The 27,131-nt window shown below is 47.4% G+C and overlaps 3 protein-coding genes across 16 annotated transcripts in view; 1 reads left to right on the top strand and 2 right to left on the bottom strand.

Moving 5' to 3' along the window:
- Nucleotides 1-27,131, bottom strand: part of LOC122387229 (zinc finger protein 391-like) — an 80,594-nt gene that overhangs the window by 50,317 nt on the left and 3,146 nt on the right. The window lies entirely within an intron of this gene.
- On the top strand, nucleotides 494-24,926 carry LOC122387225. 14 transcript variants are annotated; one of them, XM_043377184.1, is made up of 9 exons: nucleotides 494-898; nucleotides 6,137-6,388; nucleotides 18,940-19,194; nucleotides 20,218-20,295; nucleotides 21,325-21,452; nucleotides 22,063-22,361; nucleotides 23,014-23,179; nucleotides 24,156-24,615; nucleotides 24,723-24,926. In XM_043377184.1, exons 1-8 carry the CDS (start codon nucleotides 722-724, stop codon nucleotides 24,595-24,597), a joined length of 1,797 nt encoding a protein of 598 aa, XP_043233119.1. In that variant the 5' UTR covers nucleotides 494-721; the 3' UTR covers nucleotides 24,598-24,615; nucleotides 24,723-24,926. The 14 variants fall into 14 exon arrangements, with proteins under 14 accessions (XP_043233119.1, XP_043233118.1, XP_043233123.1 ...); XM_043377183.1 differs by having other exon boundaries at nucleotides 495-898; nucleotides 24,156-24,926; XM_043377188.1 differs by lacking the exons at nucleotides 494-898; nucleotides 6,137-6,388 and adding an exon at nucleotides 15,997-16,127 and having other exon boundaries at nucleotides 24,156-24,926.
- Nucleotides 7,410-9,633, bottom strand: LOC122387231. Its single transcript, XM_043377260.1, has 2 exons — nucleotides 9,437-9,633; nucleotides 7,410-8,908 (listed from the first exon to the last, which is right to left on the bottom strand). Exons 1-2 carry the CDS (start codon nucleotides 9,550-9,552, stop codon nucleotides 7,711-7,713), a joined length of 1,314 nt encoding a protein of 437 aa, XP_043233195.1. The 5' UTR covers nucleotides 9,553-9,633; the 3' UTR covers nucleotides 7,410-7,710.

The raw sequence follows: 27,131 nt of genomic DNA, 5'->3' as shown, positions 1-27,131 counted from the left end.
AGGTATATCTAATTAATAACCCACTCCAATTCACTACCTATTCACAGCTAGTACATTTGCCCATTGGTGCCCGTGTTATAAACGTAATGGCGCAATGTCTTACCTGCGCCAAAATCGCACAAGTTTTTTTAATTTAGCAGCCGTGCAAAAAAATCATGTTTTTTGTGCAAATCAATGAATATAAATGCATTTAAGTTGACCAAAATGACAACTTAATACCATTTCCATTATTGAAACATGACATAACATCGGTAAACGTCCCCAAATTCTTGCATTTTAGTTATGAATCGTTTGGCCTATCTCTACAACATTAGCGCAGTCAGCTGTTGGAACCGTGACGTCATCACTTAACAGCCCGAGGGCTGTTAAGTGTGACGTCACGGTTCCAACAGCTGACTGCGCTAATGCTGTAGAGATAGGGGATTATCTAGAAAGGTGTATTGTGGCGATTCAAAAATTGTCCGACCCTGATTTGGAATTTCTTTGGAAACTTAGATGGATGAATAACATTTCTGAAATTGATTTGCTTCAAGTTTCATCGAAATTTGGCTGAAAAAGCCCAAAGAAATGTGAGGCTACTAAATTCACAATGGTGTTAGCATTTGTGGCGCATATGTGACATTTGGTGAAAACCACGTGAAAACAATAGTACGTTACGGACATTTGCACGTTTCTGGGCTGCAGGCTGTGTTTGACGTGTTTGGGCATGGTGTGAGCTATCATGGCCTTCGTTAGTGTTGCAGCCATAGGTGATTTTTTTCAAACTATGTCCAGTGTGATTGAGAAGGGTGAAAGAGCATTGGATGGTGGCAAAATCCGATCCATTGCCCTGCAGGATGGCAAATACATTGTGGCTTCTGTTGAGGCCAGCATGAAGAAAAGGACCTATGATGTTCAAGTGAGTATTTCTTCATGCTTGTGATAGGCATTTCAAGTACTTTATGACCCTAGAGAAAAAACCATTAGCAATGGTCTAATGGTCTAATGGTCTATATGGAAATTGAAACCCTAATGGTCTAATGGTCTAATGGTTTGTAGTGGTCTAATGGTCTGATGGTCAGATGGGCTAATGGTCTAATGGTTTCTTATGGGCTAATGGTCTGATGGTCTAATGGTCTGATGGTCTGATGGTCTAATGGTCTGATGGTCTAATGGGCTAGTGGTCTAATGGTCTAATGGTTTCTTATGGCCTAATGGTTTCTTATGGTCTAATGGTTTCTTATGGTATGATCACCGTACCATAAGAAACCATTAGACCATAAGAAACCATTAGGCCATAAGAAACCATTAGACATGTTTTCTGATGGTCTATGGGTTACCAATGGTCAATGGTAACAATGGTTTCTGGTGGTATCTTGTTAAAACATTCATATGGTGCAAATCCGATCTATTAACATTGGCATTCCACATGGTAATACATGACATAACGGTCCCCGATTCCCCAGCATTCATTTTTCTCTGCCATGTTCGGTCCCATGTATGTAGGTACAGGCACGGATCTTTTTCAGCCGTGTATATTTTCACATTTGGAGCCTTGTCTTTTTTCCGATGAAGATCTAGGAATTTTGTTTCATTATGAAGCGGGATCATTTTCAGTGTATGCTCCGCCTGTGTCTTCTGCCCCTCGCTTCATCATCTGTGTCCGTAGTTAACCTGTAACAAAAGTGCACCTTTACATGGTTGTCTTTCTTATTGTTAGTTGATCTTTACATGTTTTTTTTTATATTTTTTATGCTTTTGATTATTTGATCATAAGTTGAAATTTTTAATCTTCTATAAAAAGGAGAACTGGTAAATGCACAGGGTGGCTCACGTAAAACACCTGATTTGAGACTTGAATAACTTCCTTCAGTCTTAATTAAATTGGAAGATATTTTCACACAATGTAGGTGCATATGTTGAGGATTATATTCATCCAATTTTCAGACAAATCCATTCACGTTCAGCTCAGTTGTGCATCTCGACGTGACCCCATCGTTTTCAGTAACTTTCTTGAGGCGCTCGTGGTATGCCAGCGTATATGTATTCCTGCGCATCTCGACGGTGATCCCTGCAAAGGCGGCGATCTAACCCGACCTTACAAGTTACAACTCCAGAATGCTCGCCGACCACGTCACGTATAATACCTTCGAGTTCATAAACCCCTATATTAAAAAATCACATGGGGTGAGGTCGGACTTTACTTAACCTGCCCTGGCTATACCCTGGTTACCGCGCTTGCCCAATCTGCTTTGCCGAATCTGCCCTGCCCCAGCCCATCGCGCCCGACCGACCTCACCCCGCGTGACTTTTTCATGTAGGGGTTTGTGGAGTCGAAGGTATACGTGACGTGGTCAGCGAACATTCTGGAGTTGTAAGGTCGGGCTAGAGCCGCCTTCCCAGGGATCACCGTCGATCAGATGCGCAACTGCAAGGAAGCCGCGCTGGCATTCCACGAGCGCCTCGAGAAAGTTACTGAAAACGATGGTGTCACGTCAAGATGCACAACTGAGCTGAAAGTGAATGGATTTGTTTGAAATTTGGAAGAATAACCCAAACAAGCACCTACATTGCGTGAAAAAAGCTTCAATTTGAAAGTCTCACGTGAATTTTCATACAGCCTGTAACATATGCACTATGTACCTATATTAGGCACATTAAACATTACTTACTTCTCAGTTCTGATGGCAATTTTTGGGGGGTGAGCCTTTGCTTCGTCTCACACCCTTGAATCCGGTTCCAAGGTGTGCAGGCGACTGACCGGTCTGCTCTTCCCCCTCCTCTCGGTTCTCGTGGCGCTTCCTCTCCTGCTGGCGGTGGGTCTCTCGGGTCTCTCTACGACCTCACGGCGACGCTCAGCGTTCCGCAACGCTTCGGCCTCGCGCCGCGCCTGCGCTAGCCCTTTACGGCGATGGCGCTGGGCAACGGCGTTCGCATCCCGAGCCCTTTGGCCCTTTTGGCTCGCACGGCGAGGCATCTCCAAACGTTCTCACGCACACAAAGTAAACACACTTTAACTACAAAGCACTACATAATTAATAACACTTATGGCGGTAAAAAACAGCGGAATCTTTCTCGGGTAACACCGTTTCACCGATCATTAAAGCAGCACAGAAGGACGCGAATTGTAAACAAAAATTTCACAAGCGGCAAATAAAACTGAAAAGATTTGCCTTGGATTTGCCCATTGTTGCTATTCATTCTTTATTATTTCTTAAGCATCCTCGGAATTAGGCGAGTTGTGTTCTTTAACACACTGGTTCCTCTGAATCAGGTGATTTATTGGTGAGTTACTGACAATGATGTTTCATGATCTCCCAGGCAGGAAAATCGCATAAGTTACCGCAAAACGCGGTATGCGGCATTCGAATAACCGTAAAAAATAATGGAGAAAATGGTTCTAAATACTAATAGGTCAATAATAGGTCGATGATATAATAGGCCAGTTATATAATAAAATACTAATAGGTCAAAGGTCAGGTCACCAGAGGTCATCAGAAGATCAAACTTTGCCATTTCTTAACAAATTTTGACCAACCGAAGCAGAACTCGGGAGCCAATAAAGCCTGCAACGCCGCAGGAAAACGCATTCGATAGCTTTTTTCGAGTAGGTAGTAGAGATGTCAATCGGATACCAACTTTTTGGTATACCGATACCAAACCGATACCAACTTGGTATTTGGTAATTCAATCGTAATCAGTAATGTGTTTGGTATTTTGTTGGTATCATAAGCCCTCACTAACGTATAAGAGGCTAAGAAATCGGTAAAAAGTTGGTATTTCCCTCAGTTTCCCAAGTTGGTTTGGTTTCGGTATTTCCCCATGGTTTTGGTTGGTATTTGGTTTGGTATCGGTATTCCGATTTTCCGTAATTAACATCACTAGTAGAGTAGGTAGTAAAGTAATCTTGGGCGGTGCCGCAGAGGCCCAGCAGCCGCCGGGTTAACCCTCTTTCTGGAATGTGTCCCCAGATCTGAACTAAATGAAGGCTCCAATTCTAAAATAGCTATCTTTATGAAAAATGTGTTTTTTCATAACTTTTCACTCAAGGAAGGCACATTTATTTTGCCAGCATCGTATTCATCTCGACGAGATGCATCGAAATAACTCCAAGTTGACAATTGACATTGAAAGGTCACTTTAAAAATTTGACAAAGTCAAGGTCATGACCTTACTGGAAAGTCATGTTGCATTAGCAGTCGATCCTTATCGTCACGCTGAACACATCTATATGAGGTATTTTAATCGATATAGCATGTCTCTATCTCTGAAAAGGTTGCAAAATTGACCTGACCATAGGTCACAGATAGCAGAATTCCGAGATATTTATTTTATGCCCGCTGATACCCTTATCCAACTCTGAAAGTTTCAAAGCGATTGTTCAGTCCGCTGTCGATGCAGCACTCCTTGCATATTAAAGCACAGTTAGTGTTCAATAACATATTCAAGATCCATAAAAAGCCATTACAGGACCATTAAAAACCATTAGAACACCATTAGACCATCACAATTTTGAAATTATCATAAATGAAAAGATGCCATCAGAACACCAACGGAAACCATAAGAATGCCCGTTTGGAGCCCAAAATCAAAACTATTGAAAACCATTAAGAAACCATTAGACCACCAAGTATACCATTTGAAACCATTAGCGACCATCAGAAACCATAACAATACCATTAGAGACCATTATTAGACCATTAGACCATCAGATCAAATTCCATTAGAAACCATAAAGCACCACTGGAGACCATTAGAAACCATTAGGACACCATTAGAGACCATTAGAGCACCATCAATTTCCATTAGAAAACCGTCAGAAACCATTAGACCATCAGATCAAATTCCATTAGAAACCATCAAACACCATTGGAGACCATTAGAAACCATTAGGACACCATTAGAGACCATTAGAGCACCATCAATTTCCATTAGAAAACCATCAGAAACCATTAGAATACCATTAGAGATCATCAAAAACCATTAGAGACCATTCAAGACCATTAGAAACCATTAGAAACCATTAGAAAATCCTAATGGTTTCTAATGGTTTTTTCTCTAGGGGAAATCTGCCTTCATGAAATCGTGGCATGAATGTGGGAACAAAATTGCAATTGCAATTGAGAATGAGGTGAATGTGGCAAAAGTATTGAGTGAACATGACCAAATAAAAGAAACATTTCATTATATATTTTCATTCGAGTCTACATAGGTACTCCATAGTTCTTTATATTATCCCCATGTGACAGGCATCTTGCATTATTTTACCTTAGCAAAAGCTGAATAGGAAAAATGAGATGCCACGGTAGCAGACGTAGCACGAGCTGCCATATGCCCCAGAATGCATTTTGCTAACCAAATCAAAACACCTAACCAAAGATACATAACCTGACCTACAATCTACTTCCTACAACCTACAACCTTGAACCTACCACCTTCAACCTATGATATCTCACATGGCAGCTCGTGCTATGTCTGCCCTACCAGTACCGAGGCCACTTGGTATTGTTTGTGGAGGACCTGACCTCCTCCAGCCCGGAGTGTAGTTGATGTTAGCTTGGTTTTAAATTTAAGTGTATAGTAAAATGATAGATCAATTGATCTACGTAGCAAGTGTGCGGCAGACTTGTGTGGCATCCTGTGCAACCATGGACATTTAGTGGAATTAAATGGATAGGAGGGTTTATAAGTTGAAATGGAAATGGCAATTTGGTTTAGGCGATGTATCTAATCTTCAGTCTCACTTCATTCAAGATCACTCAAAGAAATTTGCTTTCAAATTTCAGTTATTTTTGTTTACTTTTATTAAAGCATCCCCAGATATACAGCATATACTTTTAAAAAGCAATCCCTTTTTGCTAAAATCTAACATCAAGTCATTGTCCAAAACATTTATGTTTTGTAATATCAACTATGATTATAATGCATATTTGGAAGGTTCTATGAATATAAACAGCTGCAATCAATTGTGCTCATTTTGTGAACTTATTTTCATGATAAACATTTCACTTGAGTGAAACGTCCACTTTGATATTAATTGAATATGGTTTGAACTAATGTGTTAGAAAAATATCATGCAGGTATTTAATAAAAATCTGAATAAGGCTTGCTGATTACCTGCTGCAAAGGTGTAAATTGTTGTTATTCTGTGTTTCAGGTCACTGTCGAGAACAAGAAGCCAGTGGATGGAAGCTGCACATGCCCAAATGGTCAGCATCGGTGCTCCCACATGGCTGCCATCCTTCTGTATGCACAGAAGAACTGGTCGCAGACTGATCGGCAGTGTCAATGGAACCGAGGATCCAGCAACGCGACAATGTTGAAAGCAAAGGAGATGTTCCCCCAGGAAGACAGTTCTTTGCTGGTGAGCTCTGTCAAAGAGGACCAACTGGCATGGCTGTATGACCAGGTGAGGGAGCAGCCATGTGGGCTGGCATGGCTGTTGGCTCCAGAGTCTCAGCCTTCCCCAGAAGAGAAGGTACCAAACATCGACAGCATCCTAACTAGTGCTGAGTTTCATGCATCAGCTGACAAGTCCCACTTCCTTTTAGCAATGCTGTCTCTTTCAAAGGAAGAGATTGCAGAGGTGCAGAGGGTGACCAGTGGTCAGGTCAAAAACCCCAAGTGGTTTGTTGCTAGAAAGGGAAGGCTGACATCGAGCAACTTCGGCCTCGTCTTGAAGGCAATTGCCAGAGGAAGATACCCAAAGTCACTATTCAAAAGGCTCCTTGGTGGCTATGACCCATCCGGCAGTGCAGCTGTAAAATGGGGACGAACCCACGAAGCAGCTGCAAAGCGAGCGTATGAAAATCGCACTGGAAAAAAGGTGGAAGAGAATGGGATTTTTCTCTCTGAAGATGGTATGCTTGGGGCCTCTCCAGATGGTGTAGTGGGGGATACACTCCTAGAGGTGAAGTGTCCGTGGACACACAGGTGTCGAACGATCCAGGAAGCCGTGCAAGCAGATGGAAAGTTTTTCTTGGACGAAAACCTGAATCTTAAAGAAGATCACGATTACTTCCACCAGGTACAGGGCCAGATGTGGTTAAGTGGCTTCACCAAGTGTGACTTTGTTGTCTGGACGACTCGTGACTTACACATCGTTACCATCGCCAGAAGCGATTCATGGACTGTAAACCTAGAACTCCTAAAACAGTTCTATAGGGTCCACATGGTGCCGAGCATCATCGGGTCCGCTTAACCCGCAGGGCTCATGCCTGCTGGGCGATATGAGATTTGCCACTGTGATGTAATGTGTACAGGTGCGCGCCAGGCTGGTTGTCGTGTTTCACTTTCAAACGTCAAACTGTGTGTAATGTACAGGTGCGTAAGTAAATGTGTGTCACTGTACAGGTGCGCGCCAGGCTGGTTGTCGTGTTTCACTTTCAAACGTCAAACTGTGTGTAAATAATGCAAATAATAAACATACATGTTTGTGGACAGTTTTATTGACAAGTAAATGTCGCGTACCACAGCGCACAGCTGAAACAATTTCCAGATTATCATACTTCCATGACAGCTATAACTCAAGAAGTGTTTCATCAGACAGTGAAGACATATCAAACAGTTCGCAAACCAGTTTAGGACAAAATGCACAGTTTCCCGCGATAGTACTCCGGGCGTTGGTGAGAAAAACACAGACAATGCTATTGACTTACTTCAATTGATAACTACGCAAACGTTGCATCTAACAGGGTGATACCACTAATAACGCGCAGTTTGCTACCCGGCTTAAGAGGACATGTTGCTAAGTTTCTCGTGGCTTATGATAGGGCTCTGGGCGGTGGTGAGGAAGGCACAGACACGAACTATATTGTCTATCATATTCCTATACTGGTGGGGTATGCCATCTAAAATGGTGTAATACTTCAGCCGCTGAATCGCGCGCTCAACGTGCACGCGGGCTTCGGCAACTTCCCTGTTGTGCATCACCTCTTGCTTGGTGAACTGAGGCTGAAATAGATACGCAGGTGTGTTGACGGTGACGCCATCAGGTACAATGTCCTTGATAGGAAAACCTTTGTCAGCCAGGATGAGGTCGCCTGTGGTTAGCTGCTCCAACAGGCCGCTAGTCTCCACGATGTGCTTGTCAGAGGCATTGCCGCCGTAAACGTCACTGACAAAGTTCACAGTGCCATTGGGTGCCACCCCAACCATGACCTTGAAGGTGTTGGCAGCTTTGTAAGCACTGTAGGTGCTTGAGCGGCCCTCACAGCTATCAGGTCGCTGAATCCTAATTTCTGTGCAATCAAGTGTCGTCCTGCAGTGCCTGAACTTCCTGAACGATGCTGGCATAGATTGAGAATTCTTTTCTCTACTAGGCATACCCTTCCCAAAAATAGGCTTGAACAGAGCCTCAGCGAAGATGGACACAAATGTCCTGAAGACATTTGTAACGGTGGCTACACTCTTGTTAAATCTCACGCTTAGATCTGTGTGCCCAAAGTTGTGTCGCAGTTTCATCAACACCAGGAGAATTTGGTCCTCTAATGTCATCGTTGTGACCTTGAAGGTGTGGTATGTAAAATCACACATGCTCACATATGTGACTAGAGTTTCAAACATTGCTCTGCTCAAACTAGTATAGTAAGTTACTAGCTGTTCGCTATGGCTAATCTGGTTGTAGCAGAACCTCTGCTGCTGATAAGCTGCTGCAGTTTCAAGTCGTTTGATATGCTGTTTGAGAAGCTCGTTCTCGGCAGACAACATGGCCTCACTATGCACAGGTGGTCCAAGGACAGCATCTTCCATTTCCACAGCTGCATCTTGTCTTCTGTTTCCAGGAGAAGAGTGATGGGGTCTGGTATCATCAGGCAAGTTGATCCGCTTCCCTTCATTCCATGGAAACCTCATTGGACCTGCTTTTTTGCCATTAGGGAAGTGCCACGAACAGATCCTTGTGTGTTCGGTAGGGGTGAAGTTCTCCCTCCTGCAACAGAAAAAAGGGATTACATGATGATTTAGATTAGGCATGCATGATTAGGATGACGCAAGTTACAAGCCCTTCAAGTAGAAAATATCCACAAAAACAGGTTCATGCGATTGTTTCTGAAATGAAGCTTGCCAGTTTATTAATAATTTTCAATTTGAATGTTACAAAATGTAAATGTTTCAATGTTCATATCCAAAACATACAACAGACTTGGTAAATATATTTGTGCTATGACTACTGTTACTGCTATTTATGGAGTACCTACGCACCATGCACAAGTGATTGACGATCAAGGCTCTGAGTTAACCTTGTGAATCATTCCGTAATGATGCCAAAAATAAATATTTATCATTATCTGATATTATATACTCTATAGCTTTTATAGAAATAGTTAACAATAATTTGATGTTTTTATTAAAAGGTAAGATGCCATATTTCCCTTGCACGATTTATGGAAAAGATTTATGATGGGATTTATGAAAGCTTGACATGTAAAATATGCTGATTCTCAAAATTCTTACTAACCTTATCGCACGAATGTAGCGTTGACGGATCAGTTTGTTGCTGGGAAACCTGTAGAACGCATATTTGTTTTTGTCCCCTGACCGGTTCGTACAGCCTGGGACACAGCAATTCACCATCTCGATGTTCAAAGCTTAAAACAAGCGTGCGTCTTGTGATAGCTGACCTGAGGTCTGAGAAACAAGTAGGTATATCTAATTAATAACCCACTCCAATTCACTACCTATTCACAGCTAGTACATTTGCCCATTGGTGCCCGTGTTATAAACGTAATGGCGCAATGTCTTACCTGCGCCAAAATCGCACAAGTTTTTTTAATTTAGCAGCCGTGCAAAAAAATCATGTTTTTTGTGCAAATCAATGAATATAAATGCATTTAAGTTGACCAAAATGACAACTTAATACCATTTCCATTATTGAAACATGACATAACATCGGTAAACGTCCCCAAATTCTTGCATTTTAGTTATGAATCGTTTGGCCTATCTCTACAACATTAGCGCAGTCAGCTGTTGGAACCGTGACGTCATCACTTAACAGCCCTATACTGTTGTCGTAATGGGTGGTTCCGGCGCACGATTGCCGCGACCTTGGCGGCGGCATTAAGTGACGTATGAGCCTAAAAGTAAGAGTTTACGCAGTCATGATAGTATATATATTTTTGATATATATTTTTTCAATATGATGTATTTAAAAGAAGTTGGGTTTAGGAAAAATTTGGACATTAACTTCGAACATTTAGCTGATGACGTAAAACAATATTGCGGCAATCGTGCGCCAGAATTGCCCCTTACGTCAGCAGTATGACGTCATCACATTACGTCAGCTCGCGCAATTTGATAGTGGCGTGCTGCTATCACCGGTGAAACAGGGCCCAGAGCTCAGGACAAATCTTCGTATGGCATTTCTTCGTCGCGCAATTCTTCGTCCGCATTTCTTCGTCCGCAAATCTTCGTCGGCGCATTTATTCGTGTCGCATTATTTCGTCTCGCATTTCTTCGTAAGCGCAAATATTCGTAGCGCATTTCTTCGTTTCCGCATTTCTTCGTCGGCGCATTTCTTCGTCAAGCATTTTTTCGTCCACGCATTTCTTCGTCTACGCAAATCTTCGTCCGCATTTCTTCGTCCACGCAAATCTTCGTCTGCGCATATCTTCGTCCGCAAATCTTCGTCCCCGCAAATCTTCGTCCGCAAATCTTCGTCCGCATTTTTTCGTCCACGCATTTCTTCGTCTACGCAAATCTTCGTCCGCATTTCTTCGTCCACGCAAATCTTCGTCCCGGCAAATCTTCGTCCGCAAATCTTCGTCCGCAATTCTTCGTCCGCATTTTTCGTCCACGCAAATCTTCGTCCGCAAATCTTTGTCTGCGCATATTTTCGTCCGCAAACCTTTGTCTGCGCCATCTTCGTCTCCGCAAAAATTCGTCCACAAATGTGGTTCAATAAAACCATGAAGAAATATCAGACCATCAAGTGATTGACGAATTTAATGCATGGAATGGATGATCGAAACTTTTGAAGTCAGGTAGATGAGGTCTGTCAGGTGAAGCTATTGTATTTGGGAGCCGACAATTGTAACATTCCATATCATTTGTGTCCCGGACATTCTTTTTTCGCGGTCGATAAATGACAACCCAGTAAACATGCCGACGTCGGCCCGACGTCGGGCCGAGGCTCGGCCCGATGTCGGCCCAACGTCGGTTCAACCTCGGCCCGACATCGGCTGGACGTCGGATATGCCCGCATGTTCCGACGTCCAGCCGAAGTCCAGCCGACGTCGAGCCGACGTCGGGCCGAGGTCGTTTGCCGAGGTTGACGAGATCGTTCGTCGTTGGACCGACGGGGCCGACGTCGGCATGTTTATTGGGACAACGCGCCAAAAATATCAACCGGCGGCGGGATTCGAGCCCCCCAGTCGCCGACGTCGGCATGTTTACGGCAAAAGCATCAGCCGGCGATGGGATTCGAACCCCGCGTCATTTACACGGGATGCTAGTGCGCTAACCACTACACCACGCAGCCAGATATCGGTTTTAGTTTGTTTTGTTGGGTTATGCCCTTTCGATCTGACAAGACCATTTCAGAGCCGGAAGGATGATAGGATGGAGACATTGGTCTTCTTGGCGAGCACCCTGGTTCCAGTTCATATAGAGTCCCTGGTCCCATTGCTGTTACGTGACACTTATTGGAAAGGGCGACCCCACAATGGATTCATATAGCCACTCTTACACACCTGCACCAACGTTTCCCAAAGTGTCCCTTTGATAAGTGGCACTTTAACAAAGTGACACTTGCCGACTGGCCTTTCTATATGAACTGGGCCCGGCCCTGGTGAGTTGCCGGGGCTGAGCCTGACCAAAGGATAGGCCGAGCAGCCCCCAAGCACTCACCGCACCCGGCTACGGGCGAGCTCGGCTTACGGGCAATCCCAAATGGGATAAAGTTTCCCGTCCAGTCCGGATCAGGGGGTTGCGGCGTGGAGGAAGATTTGAGTTTCCTGAGGATATTTTGAATACAGAAGCTCTTTATGAAACATGAAACACGTATTCTATATTATTTTAACGGTCAAAACAGCGGCCGATGTCGGTCCGACGTCGGCCCGACGACGTCGGCTGGACCTCAGCAATTGATCTCGGTCCGACGTCGGCCCGACGTCGGCTGGACCTCGGCTGGACGTCGGAACATGCGGGCATATCCGACATCCAGCCGACGTCGTGCCGAGGTTGGACCGACGTCGGGCCGACGTCGGCATGCTGATGCCGAGTTGCCGACGTCACTCCGACGTCGGCCGACGTCGGCATGTTTACTGGGAATATACCTAATCTCTTGTACCCTCGCCGGCATAGGCGGCGGAACGGAGAGGGCACCGGGGCACCGTTCCCCTCTTTAATTTTGGCCTTTTAACAGACGTTAGCCCTATGGGCGTTGCATGGAAAGAATGGGACTAAAAGTCGGCAGTGCCGTGCCCCCCCCCCCCCCCTAATTGAGGGTGTTCCGCCGCTACTGCTCGCCGGACCTATTTGTTTTCTACATACACGCCGGCCGAGGGGGGCGGGTACGACCCCCCCCCCCCCCCATCGCCGTTTCGCCACTGGTGGAGCTAGCGCGTCGCGGAAAAAACGAGCGTGTGCGCCGTTACGAGACGCAGAGATTAACAGAGCTGGGCAAGTGCGTTCCTTTAGTGCGTTCCTGCGTTCTTCCGTACGTACGCACCGCCCTTTTTAGGAACGTAAGAACGCAGGAACGCAAAGTTTTGCAAAGGAACGCAAGTAAGAGGAACGCACCACCCGAAATTTTGAAGCGTTCCTGCGTTCTTGCGGAACCACCCGAAAAATTATACTGCTGCCAATGACCTCTGTGTCAAATGTTTGAATCTCGAGTACGTATGTTTGCCGGTAGAGGCGCCACTTGTCGGTCGAATCGAGGAAGGCTTGCTTAGATTTAGTGGTGATGTTTACTATTCGATTCGGTTTCAGGCATTAAATGTGTAAAGATTTTTAGTGGTGATGTTTACTATTCGATTCAGTTTCAGGCATTAAATGTGTAAAGTAAATATGATAACTTTTACTAAGATACATCTTTTAACTTAACTATTGTTTTTAAGCAGGTCGTATTTTTGTTGAAAACCCTACGGATGATATTGGTAAAACGTATTTCAGATATTCGATTCGGAAAAGAGATGTCGAGCTGCTTTTCGGCCCCACGTCGCCATTCTGGGTATTCTGTGATCGATTCGCCCCGTGTTTGGTTGGGCCCGCGCCGCGTGGTTCGGCGGTATTTTTGAGGGAGGAACGCAGGAACGCAGGAACGCTAACGCACCGAGCGAAAAAAAAATTGAGGAACGCTATTCCAGGAACGCACTAACCGCGGCCGGAGGAACGCAGGAACGCTAACGCACTACCGAAAATCGAGGAACGCGCCCAGCTCTGGAGATTAATACCCGATTTTAAGGCCTTCTAGGTCAGGGGTCGGCTTACGGCCCGCGGGCCGGATCCGGCCAGGAGGGTGACGGTTGGATCCGGCCCGCGACCATCTGACGTCCGGCCCGCGGCTGGTATCAGCGACTTACATCGTGTTCCGGCCCGCGGTTCCTTCAGAAATTGACTCCGATAATATAAAAGTGACTTAAATGTGCTTTGGCACAATAGTTCTTCCTTCGCACACTTCATGAGTTTATAAACATCATTTGCGGGTGTTTTTGTCTAATTCTACTTCTAGACAAAACTTGCGCGGGCCGGACGTCAGATGGTCGCGGGCCGGATCCAACCGCCACCCTCCCGGCCGGATCCGGCCCGCGGGCTGTAAGCCGACCCCTGACCTAGAAGGCCTTAAAATCGGGTATTAATCTCTGCGTCTCGTAACGGCGCACACGCTCGTTTTTTCCGCGACGCGCTAGCTCCACCAGTGGCGAAACGGCGATGGGGGGGGTCGTACCCGCCCCCCCCCCTCGGCCGGCGTGTATGTAGAAAACGAATAGGTCCGGCGAGCAGTAGCGGCGGAACACCTTCAATTAGGGGGGGGGGGGCACGGCACTGCCGACTTTTAGTCCCATTCTTTCCATGCAACGCCCATAGGGCTACTGTTAACAGGCCAAAATTAAAGAGGGGAACGGTGCCCCGGTGCCCTCCCCGTTCCGCCGCCTATGCCGGCGAGGGTACAAGAGATTATATTGTCATTCATCGACCGCGAAAAAAAGAATGTCCGGGACACAAATGATATGGAATGTTACAATTGTCGGCTCCCAAATACAATAGCTTCACCTGACAGACCTCATCTACCTGACTTCAAAAGTTTTGATCATCCATTCCATGCATTAAATTCGTCAATCACTTGATGGTCTGATATTTCTTCATGGTTTTATTGAACCACATTTGTGGACAAATGTTTGCGGAGACGAAGATAGCGCAGACAAAGGTTTGCGGACGAAAATATGCGCAGACAAAGATTTGCGGACGAATTTGCGTGGACGAAAAATGCGGACGAAGATTTGCGGACGAAGATTTGCGGACGAAGATTTGCGGACGAAGATTTGCCGGGACGAAGATTTGCGTGGACGAAGAAATGCGGACGAAGATTTGCGTAGACGAAGAAATGCGTGGACGAAAAAATGCGGACGAAGATTTGCGGACGAAGATTTGCGGGGACGAAGATTTGCGGACGAAGATATGCGCAGACGAAGATTTGCGTGGACGAAGAAATGCGGACGAAGATTTGCGTAGACGAAGAAATGCGTGGACGAAAAAATGCTTGACGAAGAAATGCGCGTACGAAGAAATGCGGATACGAAGAAATGCGCTACGAATATTTGCGCTTACGAAGAAATGCGAGACGAAGTTATGCGACACGAATAAATGCGCCGACGAAGATTTGCGGACGAAGAAATGCGGACGAGGAATTGCGCGACGAAGAATTGCCATACGAAGATTTGTCCGGTTACGATATTATATATACCCTGAGGTTAGGTAAGGTCCCAGTAAACATGCCGACGTCGGCCCGACGTCGGGCCGAGGCTCGGCCCGACGTCGGCCCAACGTCGGTTCAACCTCGGCCCGACATCGGCTGGACGTAGGATATGCCCGCATGTTCCGACGTCCAGCCGAAGTCCAGCCGACGTCAAGCCGACGTCGGGCCGAGGTCGTTTGCCGAGGTTGACGAGATCGTTTGTCGTTGGACCGACGGGGCCGACGTCGGCATGTTTATTGGGACAACGCGCCAAAAATGTCAACCGGCGGCGGGATTCGAGCCCCCCATTCGCCGACGTCGGCATGTTTACTGGGACAACACGCCAAAAGCATCATCCGGCGAGGGGATTCGAACCCGTGACATTTGAACGCGAGTTTAGTGCGCTAACCACTACACCACGCAGCCAGATAGCGAATGTAGTTTGTTTTGTTGGGTTATGCCCTTTCGGTCTGACAAGACTATTTCAGAGCCGGAAGGATGATAGGATGGGGACACTGGTCTTCTTGGCGAGCACCCTGGGTCCAGTTCATATAGAGTCCCTGGTCCCATTGCTGTTACGTGACACTTATTGGAAAGGGCGACCCCACAATGGATTCATATAGCCACTCTTACACACCTGCACCAACGTTTCCCAAAGTGTCCCTTTGATAAGTGGCACTTTGGCAAAGTGACACTTGCCGACTGGCCTTTCTATTGAACTGGGCCCGGCCCTGGTGAGTTGCCGGGGCTGAGCCTGACCAAAGGATAGGCCGAGCAGCCCTCAAGCACTCACCGCACCCGGCTACGGGCGAGCTCGGCTTACGGGCAATCCCTAATGGGATAAAGTTTCCCGTCCAGTCCGGATCAGGGGGTTGCGGCGTTGAGGAAGATTTGAGTTTCCTGAGGATATTTTGAATACAGAAGCTCTTTATGAAACATGAAACATGTATTTTATATTATTTTAACGGTCAAAACAGCGGCCGATGTCGGTCCGACGTCGCCCCGACGTCGGCCCGACGTCGGCTGGACCTCAGCAATTGATCTCGGTCCGATGTCGGCCCGACGTCGGCTGGACCTCGGCTGGACGTCGGAACATGCGGGCATATCCGACATCCAGCCGACGTCGTGCCGAGGTTGGACCGACGTCGGCCCGACGTCGGCATGCCGATGCCGAGTTGCCGACGCCACCCCGACGTCGGCCGACGTCGGGCCGACGTCGGCATGTTTACTGGGGTCATGGATAACTTACATGGTAAGTAATCCATGGTAAGGTCAGGTAAGGTTTGGTTATGTTCTTACTAGTTATTTCCTGTCGTATTGTCTCGCTCCCCCACCCAAAAACCCCGGTTCCCAACATTTCCCCTTTTTTGTTGGTATTATGACGTCATTTTCATGCACACATTTCTCTTTTTCGTAAATGGCGCAAACACGTTGTTTATTTCACCGCATTTCTTCGGTGTACATTTCTTCAGTGCATAGGTGTATTTTGGTGGTACACAGTCAAACGGTTTGACCTAGGAAAAAGGTCACCATTTTTGAACTCAGCGTGCCATGGGCTATCTGTATGCCAATTTTGAGCGAAACTATTCCTTGAATTTGAATCTGAATATTCTTGTGCAAAGTGACCTTGACCTTGACCTATGACCTTGACCTCAGTTTTTTTTTTATATGCTACTGCTTCTCGATGAGAAGAATACAGTGGTGGCCGAAATTTTCCAATATCTCTAAAAATGATGATTTTATAGGGTACTGCGACTTTTTAAGTGACCTTGACCTATGACCTTGAACTCTGATTTGTTTCTGAATATGCTACTGCTTCTTGATGAGACAAACACACTGGTGGGCGAATTTTTCAAATCAGACCATAAACAAAGATTCTACACGGTACACAGTGTTTTGACCTCTCGAGGTCAAACGGTTTGACCTAGGAAAAAAGGCACCATTTTTGAACTTGTGTGTGCCAAGTGTGCCATGGGCTATCTGTATGCCAATTTTGAGCGAAATCATTACTTGAATTTGAATCCGATTACGAATATGACACTAACTTTATGGACATGTTTCAATCCGCCATATTTGCCAATCACTGCTTGACTTTGTAATGTAGCTCTGTGATTTAGAGACGCCAGTGCATTGTGCACCGAGTGAGTGTAGGCCTTGTGTGGTTAAAAAACTTTCTAAATTAGAATGCCTTATTTGTTCATTTGAATGCTAGGATGCATGGAAAAGATGAATTTTTCTGATTTTATGACCATATATGGTCATTGCCCCGCCCACTCCAGCCGTTGATTGGCTGATCAACGTTTGGATCTTCGTCTCGTTGTTTCCCCAACTGAAAGTGAACGTTGTAGCTGATGATGATAACAGAAGAAAAGAAAAGGCACGCGGACATTGTGGCGCTTCTTGCTGGCAATGAGGCACCCAAGGTCGCCAACTTACTCAAGGTCGATAGAAGCCTTGATTATAAAGTCGAGCGGAGTTAGCTTGGATGAGTCTGGGGGTGACGTCCCGTCTGTGGCAAAGCGGAAGAAACATTCCCGACGATCTGATGCCGTCAGAGACAAATGATTTCATCGCCAAAGTCGAGAACATCGTCGACGATCACCGTCGACGATGGTGACGTCGTGAAGCCCTGGATCGACCGAGTGGCTGAGGGAAGGCCCTAATGAGTTCCAACAAGACTCTGTAAACGCCCACAGGGCCAGGGTGACGCAGGAGTGGATGAGCGCCAACGTGCACAGCCATATCACGCCCGAGTTCTGGGGCCGTATTCACGTCGATTATTTTCGTAAGAATTTCCTTACGAATGACCTACTTCTTGAGCAATTTTCTTTTAATCACGTGAACTCCGTCGATAAAAACTTAAGAAGTGTCGACGTGAATACCAAATCATACTTAGGAAAGAAAATCGACTTACGAAGTCGACGTGAATACGGCCCCTGGCCGCCAAACTCCCCGGACCTGAACCCGCTGGACTATTACATGTGGGGCGTAGTCGAGAGGGACACTGACAACTGCCCACACAACACTATCGACTCTCTGAAGTCAGCCATCAAGCAGGTGATGGTCAAGATGGACATTACCATGCTGACCAAGGGCAAGGCCTGCACCCGGTTCAGGCCTCGCATAGAGGCCGTCATCGATGCGGATCCATCGAGTGAAGTGTGCTCGACAGGTCACCATCAGTCAACCCAGTTTCAAACTTTCATCCAAAGTGCTGACTTTTGTCAAAAAATTCATGTTTTGTGTGGAGCACATATTGTCTTCATTTATCGGCGCCACCCTGTATATAAATTATAAACTCAGTCTCCCGCTTCTCCGCAAATCTCGGAGAAACGGGAGGAGTAGCAAGGCCCTATAAGGAGTAGTGCTCTGGGCGTCTGTTGGTGACAGTAAATATTGCACGCGTGTATTGCACTCCGTTGCATTATGAATAACTATCGGATATTAGCTCAGGAGGTCAAAATGTATCATGTGGTATGGCTTTATAATGACATTCCTGATCGGACTTGTTAGCAAGCAAATACGTTGCTTTAGGTATTTTCGCAAAGACGGCCGGCGCTCGGAGCGCGGCGGTCGGTCCGCCGCGCCGCGCCGGGCACACATGTGTCATCTGGCCCCTGTCCTGGTTCTCATGCCCACTTGTTGTGTACCACGAGGGCTGAGACGGGACGGGGGCCTGACAGTCTTCGACGGGGCTCCACCGGTGCGCGACGGCCCGGTGCACGACGTGGCCGACGTGGCCTTACGTACGACGCGGCCGACGTGGCCCTACGAGAACGATTCAGTGAACCGCATTTATGACCGCCGTATTGTGCATTTTAACCGTTTCCGTTTCATTCCAGAATAGACTTTGCATATATGAACAATAACTTTATATGGTCCTCCGCGTGACGAACGAGTACGAGTGGAACGAATGAACGAGCCGCACAAACATTTCTGTATCGAACGGGTGAACTGGGCAATTCTCACGAACGGGACTCTTTCTGTAATAATACCGTGCGGTCAGAGTCGCTCCGTGTAAGAAGACCAACTTCCTCCTGACTCACTTTCTCCACTGTTCTCAGACCGGAAGTTGTTGCCGGCTCGTGGGAGCTCCGCCCGGCGCCGACATCAGCTCTGGCATGGATCTGGCGGGCGGCCGGTCTGGCAGCATGTGCGCTGCTCCTCAGTACTCACACCCCATAGATACACCGCACACGGACGGGGCGGCGGATGAGCTGCTGCTGCCACAGGAGTATCTCACTGAGTGTCTGGGGGCCCTGGATGCGGCCGTGATCGCGCTCCGGGCCAGAAAGCAGGAAGGACAAGCCCTAGTGGCGGTGAGTCGGCTATTATAAAGATAATTACTACGAGTGTGTAGGTGTGTTACAGCTTGTGTCAATGTGCATGCCGCTGTTTGCATGATGCATCATTGGCTGTTTGCATCATTGGGTTATGATGGAATCTGATGACGTCATCAGCCTTTTGAACGCACCTTATGCTTTGAAGCCAAAATAGCAGTCTTTTATCCAAAACCGGGTGAATATTTTTCGGTAAAATTTGGTAGATAATCATTTGCACTCATTTTGATTCACGGTACATCACTTTTATGCCAGTTCATCAACTTGTTTTAAGGTGGGAGGGCCTCTTCAAAAAAGTAAACGGTTTACAGTAACATATACAGTTACATATTGGTTACAGTTATACCTCGAAAGCTAGGTATAACTGTAACCAACTGAAACAATTTGATCAGAAATCATATCACAGAGAGGGGTGATGTTTCTCTCCTTTGATTTGGTTCATCATAGAGCAAATTATCCACCCAGTGTGACAATAAAGGACCAAATGTTTGCTTTAGGAAGATGTCCAAACCTTTGTCCATTGCCGCCAACTTGTGGAAAATTTAGACCATACGTGGAGAATTGCAAGGAACTCTGCGTGTTTGAGCACCGCAAATCCGCCGCCCCAGCGTGGGTGACCTTGACCTCCGCCCTCAGCTGCGGTCCCAAAGCCAAGCCGGCGCAGTGGGCGGTGGATTTGCATGGCCCAAACACCAACAACTTCCTACAATATATTCCACCAATGATTTAGACCATGATGAGGTATGCAATACATCCTAGGTGTGAACCGTGAAGCTTCTCGCATCAAGGACTTTGATGGTCCAGTGACCTATCATAGCCTTCCATATTCCATAGCCTTCCAGTTATTATCGGCTTTGTCGAAAAAAGGAATGCCACGCGGTGGGACGAGCCCCGTCATTGCTGTGTCGCTATCCGACAATGCTCGTGTCAGCATCGGTCCGTCCCGCAACTGTTGTTGTTCTCTGCACCTGATTCGGTCTGACGGCTGACCCACCTCCTCAGATGGAGCTGAAGTCGAAACTACGAGCGCTGCACGCGGTCAGCGCGGACCTCTCTGGTGACGGCGGCGACACTCTGACGGTACGGTAGACGGCGCAGCCGCGGTCGAGGCGGTGGCAGTGCAAGTGACTTAGGAGGCTGGTTGGGATGGTACATGGTAGAGATGTCAATCGAATACCAACTTTTTGGTATACCGATACCAAACCGATACCAACTTGGTATTTGGTATTTCAATCCTAATGTGTTTGGTATTTTGTTGGTATTATGAGCCCTTACTAATGTATACTCGTAAGAGGCTAAGAAATTGGTAAAAAGTTGGTATTTCCCTCATCCTTCAAAGTTGGTTCGGTTTCGGTATTTCCCCACGGTTTTGGTTGGTATTTGGTTTGGTATCGGTATTCCGATTTTCTGTAATTGACATCACTAGTACAGGGTACCTACTGATGGTGCTGCAGTCGAGGCGGTGGCAGTGCAAGTGACTGAGGAGGCTGGTTGGGATGGTACATGGTACCTCCTGACGGCGCAGCGGTCGGGCTGGGGCAGTGGAGACAGCTCAGGGGTCGATACGGTGCAGACTAGACGGCACTAGAGTTGGACTGGGTCTGTACTATTTGTCTGAAGATAAGGTACCAGTGGCCAGTAGCTTGGATATGAACAATACAGTTCGAGTTCGGTTCAGTGTATGCGACTCGAGTCTGACAGCTGGGCTGTTCTAACAGGCGACTGCTGACTGCGACTCGGCTGCACTGAACTCTAACATATACTCAGCAGTCGGTCACCTCTGGCTTATGTTGACGGCCGGTTCTCAACTTCGGGTCCAGCTGACAAGCTGTGATCTGTGGTGGGCGCAAAATGACCTCAGATTGTAGTCCGCGCCCTTAATGAGCCTTCAACAAACCATGCTGTGGTTTGCGTGTATCCGTCGCCAATCGTGTGTGTGCTCGGCTATGGCCCGCCCGTTAACCAGTGTACCCTGGCTGTGACCTGCCCTCTGACCTCAATACCCGTCTCCAGCCGTGTACGGTGCCCGGCTGTAAAGGCCCAGACGGTGACGCGGGTCCCCCGCATCGGTCTCCCGCTGACCCGGTGCTGGCGGTTCTCTGTCTGCAGCGCTGCCGGCTCTCTGCCACCACGCGCATCACCGACCGGCTGGCCGTGTACAGACGCCACCCGCCCTCCCAGTCGGTCGACCGGCGCGACCGCTCGCTGCGGCCAACGGCGGTCCCCAACATTCAACTGTAGGTTCTCCTCGTGTCAGGGCTGGCACGGTGTGGTACTTGGGTGGCCAGCCGAACCCGGGCTACCTATCGAATCTGTGTTAGCATAACTGGGGTGGAGCTAAAGGCTTTAACTTGCATGATGTACGAGTATGGCGGGATGATTCGAAATGACAAAATTACGGAGTAGGTGACGTTAAATTTTGGTAACTGCCGACAGAGGTACAGAGACAGAGGTGTTTGACATACGACCGACAGAGAGAAATATGTATGTAATAATCGACACGTTCTGGCCATTATTCACATGCAAGCTGCACCGACCTGTCTAATTTTACATTATAAATACGTATATCCTGCTTGCTAACAGATTCGGTTCTGCGCTCTTACCGTTTGGCTTTGACCATATGTTGCGGTGTCAGCGGGCTTCCTGTCAGTTTTTTCGTTAAAACTGTCGTTGACAGTGCCGCTGTAACTGTCGATGACAGTGCCCGGCTGTCGGTATGTGACTGTCGGTGACAGTGCCGCTGTAACTGTCGGTGACAGTGCCCGGCTGTCGGTATGTGACTGTCGGTGACAGTGCCACTGTCGGTATGTGACTGTCGGTGATAGTGCTTCACGCTCTCGCCGCCAGGCCCTCACAGAAGACGGCACCGACCTCTCCCTCCCGCTCGGCCAAAGGACGCTTCTCCCGCGGCATCAAACGACCAAAACGCTACGACGACTTCCAGTGCGTCGACGACGCTCCGCGGGGCACCTCTCCCGTTCCCGACGCTGGCAGTTCCGACATGACCGAGCTGGCCAACAAGCCGCCGGCGGCTCTCAAGTCGATCATTGGCATCCTGCGCACTGAGAACGCCGAGCTGCGAAGTCGGCTGGAGGCCGAGCAGGGCAGGCTCGGCCGTCTGGTGGACGACGTGGAGCGACTGGTCGGTAAGTACCGGGCCGGTGCGCCGCGGGGACCAGGCTTGATGGATCCCCCGCACTGTTGCGCGGTACTTTTAAGACAAACTATACATCCCATATCTATGATCTCAAAGGATCTGACAGTGACGACAAACCAAGAACGTGAATCTATTTTCCGAGTGGATACTACCATATGCACCCTTTTAAAAGCATTTCTCAATGTGATTTCTTGACGATTAATGTCACAGTGAATTACGATTAGCTATCACACTATATCCCTGAGACATAACATTTCAAATAGTAACAAGTGACCATTGAATATTTTTATGGCGACAAAAAAGTGATAACCTACGTTTTTCACAATTCAAAATCCAAACCTTCGGGCCACAGCGCTCCTCGAAAAGCGCTGCCCTCGTAACCTAAAGATTAACCTCGTAACCTCGTAACCTCTCTGGATCTCTAGACAAAAAAAAAAATCTTCGGATTTATAATTCCAGTCGATGTTTCGACAAATTAGATAGCTGGATCTATGGTCTGGTTGGATCCTCGATCAAGATCCGTGGAATCAAATCCGAGATCCATTTGTTGGATCCGTGAACATGTCTTGTAAGTACAATGTACATGCAGTGGTGCACATGCGATTCCCATCGAAATGCTACCATTTTTTTTTTCTTTATAGGGGACCAAGCGAAACAGCAATGGAAAGGCACAAAAGACTGTTATCGCAGTGTCCGTGCCAAGCCGCGCTCCCTGCCTAGCGGACCGACTGCAGTAGCCCTGACGCCGCTTCAAGAGCAGCAGAAGCCGTACCTCATCTTCTTGGACACGGTTTTGAATGCTAAGACGTGAGTATGCCTAAACTTGTTAAAGCTTTTTTCCCTGTATGTTTGACGCAGTATTGCAATGCAATCCAGTCATCCAAGAAACTTTGCACGAGACGTTTTCTTGGATGGTTTTCTTATATAGCTTGATTTCATCGGGAGCTTCTGTTTTAACCCTCGCCGGCACAGGCCTTTTTGAGTCCTTCGACGGCACAAGGGAGGGGGGGGGGGTTGGTACGACCCCCCTCGCGTTTGGCCCCTGATGGAGCTAGAGCTTCGCGGAAAAAACGAGCGTGTTGCCCGTCACGAGAGGAAACCAATGATACCCAATTTTAAGGTCGTAGGTCATCGGGTGACCTTCCAGGTCAGGTCAATGACCCGAAAATCGGGAAAATCGGGACCTGTTAGAAAGTCGTAAAATGTGGCTGCCATGGGTTTTCCGGGGTGCTGATCACGAATATCGTGTTAGTTTTGATCAGAGATGATGTCTTTAAGCATTTAGACCAGGTCGGGTCAGGTCAGGTCAGGTCAACCGGTAAGGGTCGTGACGGGTATTCGCAGTACCTGTCATCCGCCTCTGACAGCTACGTAACATGTTACGAAGGCACCAAAACTACTTCGTAAATGTTCAAATGGTTGCTAAATTCGAATTCAGCTCCAAAAACTAGCCTAGAAACATGTAAAACTCGAAAAAGTGAACCGAGGTCACCAAAGGTCAATGACCTGACCTGACCTTCAGGTGACCTTGACACCCACCCTAATGCATGGGAGCAACATCAAATTACATGTTTGAACGTTTGAAACCACGAAAAGCTTGCAAACGCGCGGCTAATGCGAGGGCTAACTTAGATTAGGGCCATTAGGGTCAGGGTCATGACCCCCCTCGGCCGTGGCATATGTAGACAACTAATAGGTCCGACGAGGGTTAACTTAGATTGTGCGCTACACGATTATGCTTCGGTTGATTTATTCCTAAAATCAGACGGTTTTTCCATTTCAGTACCTGCACGAGTCTCCGGGGGACGCACTCTGAGTTGACGCGGTTGGATACAGACGTCTCTCAGATCCAGGATTCCGAGTACTTCGGAGCCACTCTTGACGCTGAAGAAGGTGGCGGGGAGGAAGCAGCGTGCTCTCCAACATCTGAGCGCAGCGGCACGGAAACGTCCGCTGCTGTGACACCAACAGGGGTGTCTTCGAAAGTCAGGCCGCTGAGGCAAGTCACTCCTGCCAAGAGTAAGCGGTTTGATGTCGAGATTGTTAATGACATGGAGTCGACGCTGGATCAGCTGATCGCAAGGGAAGAAATAGCAAACAAAAGTAAACACGCAGGTTTTTTCGATGAACTAGAACAGATGTTGGACCGCATGGGAGAGCACAAAGCGTGCGAGTTCAAAGCTAGGGTGTACTCCGAAGCCGTGAAGGTTGCTGTCACCGAGTAACTTCTACCTGAGTAGGCCTTACAGAAAGCCTTACAGAAAGAAGAAAAGGTGTGATTTCGGAAAGGTCAAGTTTTTGAATTTGCTTTAATGTGTGTCTATATGCTAATAAAATCAAGTCAGAACAGTTACAGAAAGCTACATGTTTTATTGTGCACCGTTTCATTTGTTTAGAAAGTTGACCGATAATGTCTTGCGCTTTGTGAGGTTTAAATACCCAAGTAAGTTATAGCTTGCAGGAATACGCAGGATTGTACATGTTACGTCTTGGACGTTGGAACTATGTAGTATGTGTAATGTTGAAATGAGTATTGAATATCAATCGATTATAAGTTCGATGTCTGACCTCCTCGTCTTAGGCGAACCTGAAATGTTCTCAGTAGACCGAAAGAACTCAACCCAAGATACTCTCAGACGCCGACGGGGCCCTCAAGAGTCCACGGTGTGGGACCTAATCGGAGTTGCCGATGGGTGGCCGTTTACTGATGTGTATGGTCTCAGACGCCGGTGGGGCCCTCAGAATCACTGGTGTATATGTAGAGCCGACCCAGGGCCGCCGGTATGGGACCTTAACCCGGCGGCCGCTGGGCCTCCGCGCCACCCGCCGGCCGCTGGGGGGGGGGGGCATATAGTTGCCCCCCCCCCTTTACTTCTGCGACGATATCGTCGCAACGCGAAGAGATAGAGAAGCGAAACTTTGCACACATCTTCCTGAATACCTAGCCGAGGTCGTGTCCAAATTTGGTGTCGATCCCATTTGAAATGACGTCACAGTGACGTCATAAGGGAAATTGTAGATTTGCGACTCTCATATTCCTCACGATACATCGGATATATGGGACCGAATATAAAGGGCCGATTATTGGTCAGAAACTAGATGGAAGTGTAGTTAGATGTTTTAGGATGACAGCAGGTGCTGTCTAGTTCATTAACAGTTGAGTTTCATGCTCAGCGTCATCAGAAACGGTCCATATCGGAAAACGACAAAACTTTATGACGTCACTGTGACGTCATCTTAGGTGCTACAACCACCAAACTTTCCTCAAACATTGCCTAGGTATTCATTTGAAGCTATGCCAAGTTTCACGCTCGTAGCTCATCAGGTTTCGGAGATATTTCACAAAACGTAAAGGGGGGGCAACTTTATGCCCCCCCCCCCAGCGGCTCGTGGGTTAAGAGACCCTGACGTGGGACCCTCAAACCCACACAACTCTGAGCCACACACCGACATCGGTGTGTGACCCTCAGAGAGGCACTGGCGCAGGAACCGCAAAGTAGCCGGTGTGGACCCTCAGAGGTGCTGGTGTGAGGCCCTCACATGGACGCCGTCGTGGTGATCTTTCAGACACTGGTGTGGCGCTGAGCCCACACCCCTCACAGATGACTGTGTGAAGGGCCCTTGGAGTTGTTGGTGCGAATGCTTAATAACCCAGTAGGGCCTCTCAGAGAACGGCAAAGGGCCCTCAGAGGCCGGTAACGGGCCATATGATGCCAACAACGAGTCTTCACAGGCCGGCAAGTGAGGGCCGGCACTATCTTCAGGAGCCCTGTGGAGTCCTTAGAGATCGGCATGGTACTCTCAGAGGCCGGTGGGGCCCTCAGAGTCACCGGTCAGATTTTGGTCACTGTAGAAAAACTGCATTGAACTCGACAACAAACTATTTTTTCATCGCTTAAATTTGCTTAAATTTGACAACTTTGTCTGCTGCAAAACAATCAGCTAAAAAGTTAACATTAGGAACATTATTTCAGCAATATGATGCCCTTACATATAATATACAACTCATTTAGAAACGATGCGTCTTAAACCACAAAAAAACAACACCAAATGTCGAAGCATTTTGGTCTATACATATATTTTTCATTTCGTGGCCACCACTCATTGCCACATTTTGCTATTTTGTATTTGCTGCGCAACAATTGTCCACATGGCGGAGGCTGAATTGAAAGCAGTGTTGCCAGGTCTAGAGATAAACCTCCAGATCTAGAGGTTTTAGGGGAGCGTTTCGGGGCTCCTGAAGGTTTTTGAAAAATGCCGGATTCTAGAGGGTTTTCTAGAGGTAATCTGAAAATCCCAGAAAAGACAATTAGCATCAAGGTCTCTTGAGAACTATTTAGGTACTTAATTTCATGTTATTATCTTTAAGTATTGCATGCTTAAACACACTTTTTTACAGATTGATGGAAATGATAAGCCTACTTTTGGCTTGTTCACTATTGAGGCTCTGGCCGCCGGCTGCAGCTAAAAGTTCTCGATATACCGTGGGCACCAAGGCTATGTAAACCTGGTGCCCTTGCCCACGGTGGGCACCAAGTCCACCAAGTTATGTTATGTGGACAAATGCAAAGGCATGCGAAGGATGAGTGAATTATCTTGATTGGGGATACAACCGGGTGTTTCCAAGCCCAACTGCCAGCTGCTGCCAGCGCGCTGACGTCACACTTTGGGTCTGTTCCAGTCCCACTTCCTAACACATCTAAACTCCTCCAAGGGCAAGATAGAGGAGGTTGGAGCAGGGCCCTCCTTTGATTTGTAG

This window comes from Amphibalanus amphitrite, unplaced genomic scaffold (assembly GCF_019059575.1).
Source record: "Amphibalanus amphitrite isolate SeventyFive unplaced genomic scaffold, NRLGWU_Aamphi_draft 000278F_arrow, whole genome shotgun sequence".
In the NCBI taxonomy this organism is placed as follows: domain Eukaryota; kingdom Metazoa; phylum Arthropoda; class Thecostraca; order Balanomorpha; family Balanidae; genus Amphibalanus; species Amphibalanus amphitrite.
The sequence above is the reverse complement of the archived record's forward strand: the minus strand, read 5'-3'. Positions and strand labels throughout refer to the sequence as shown.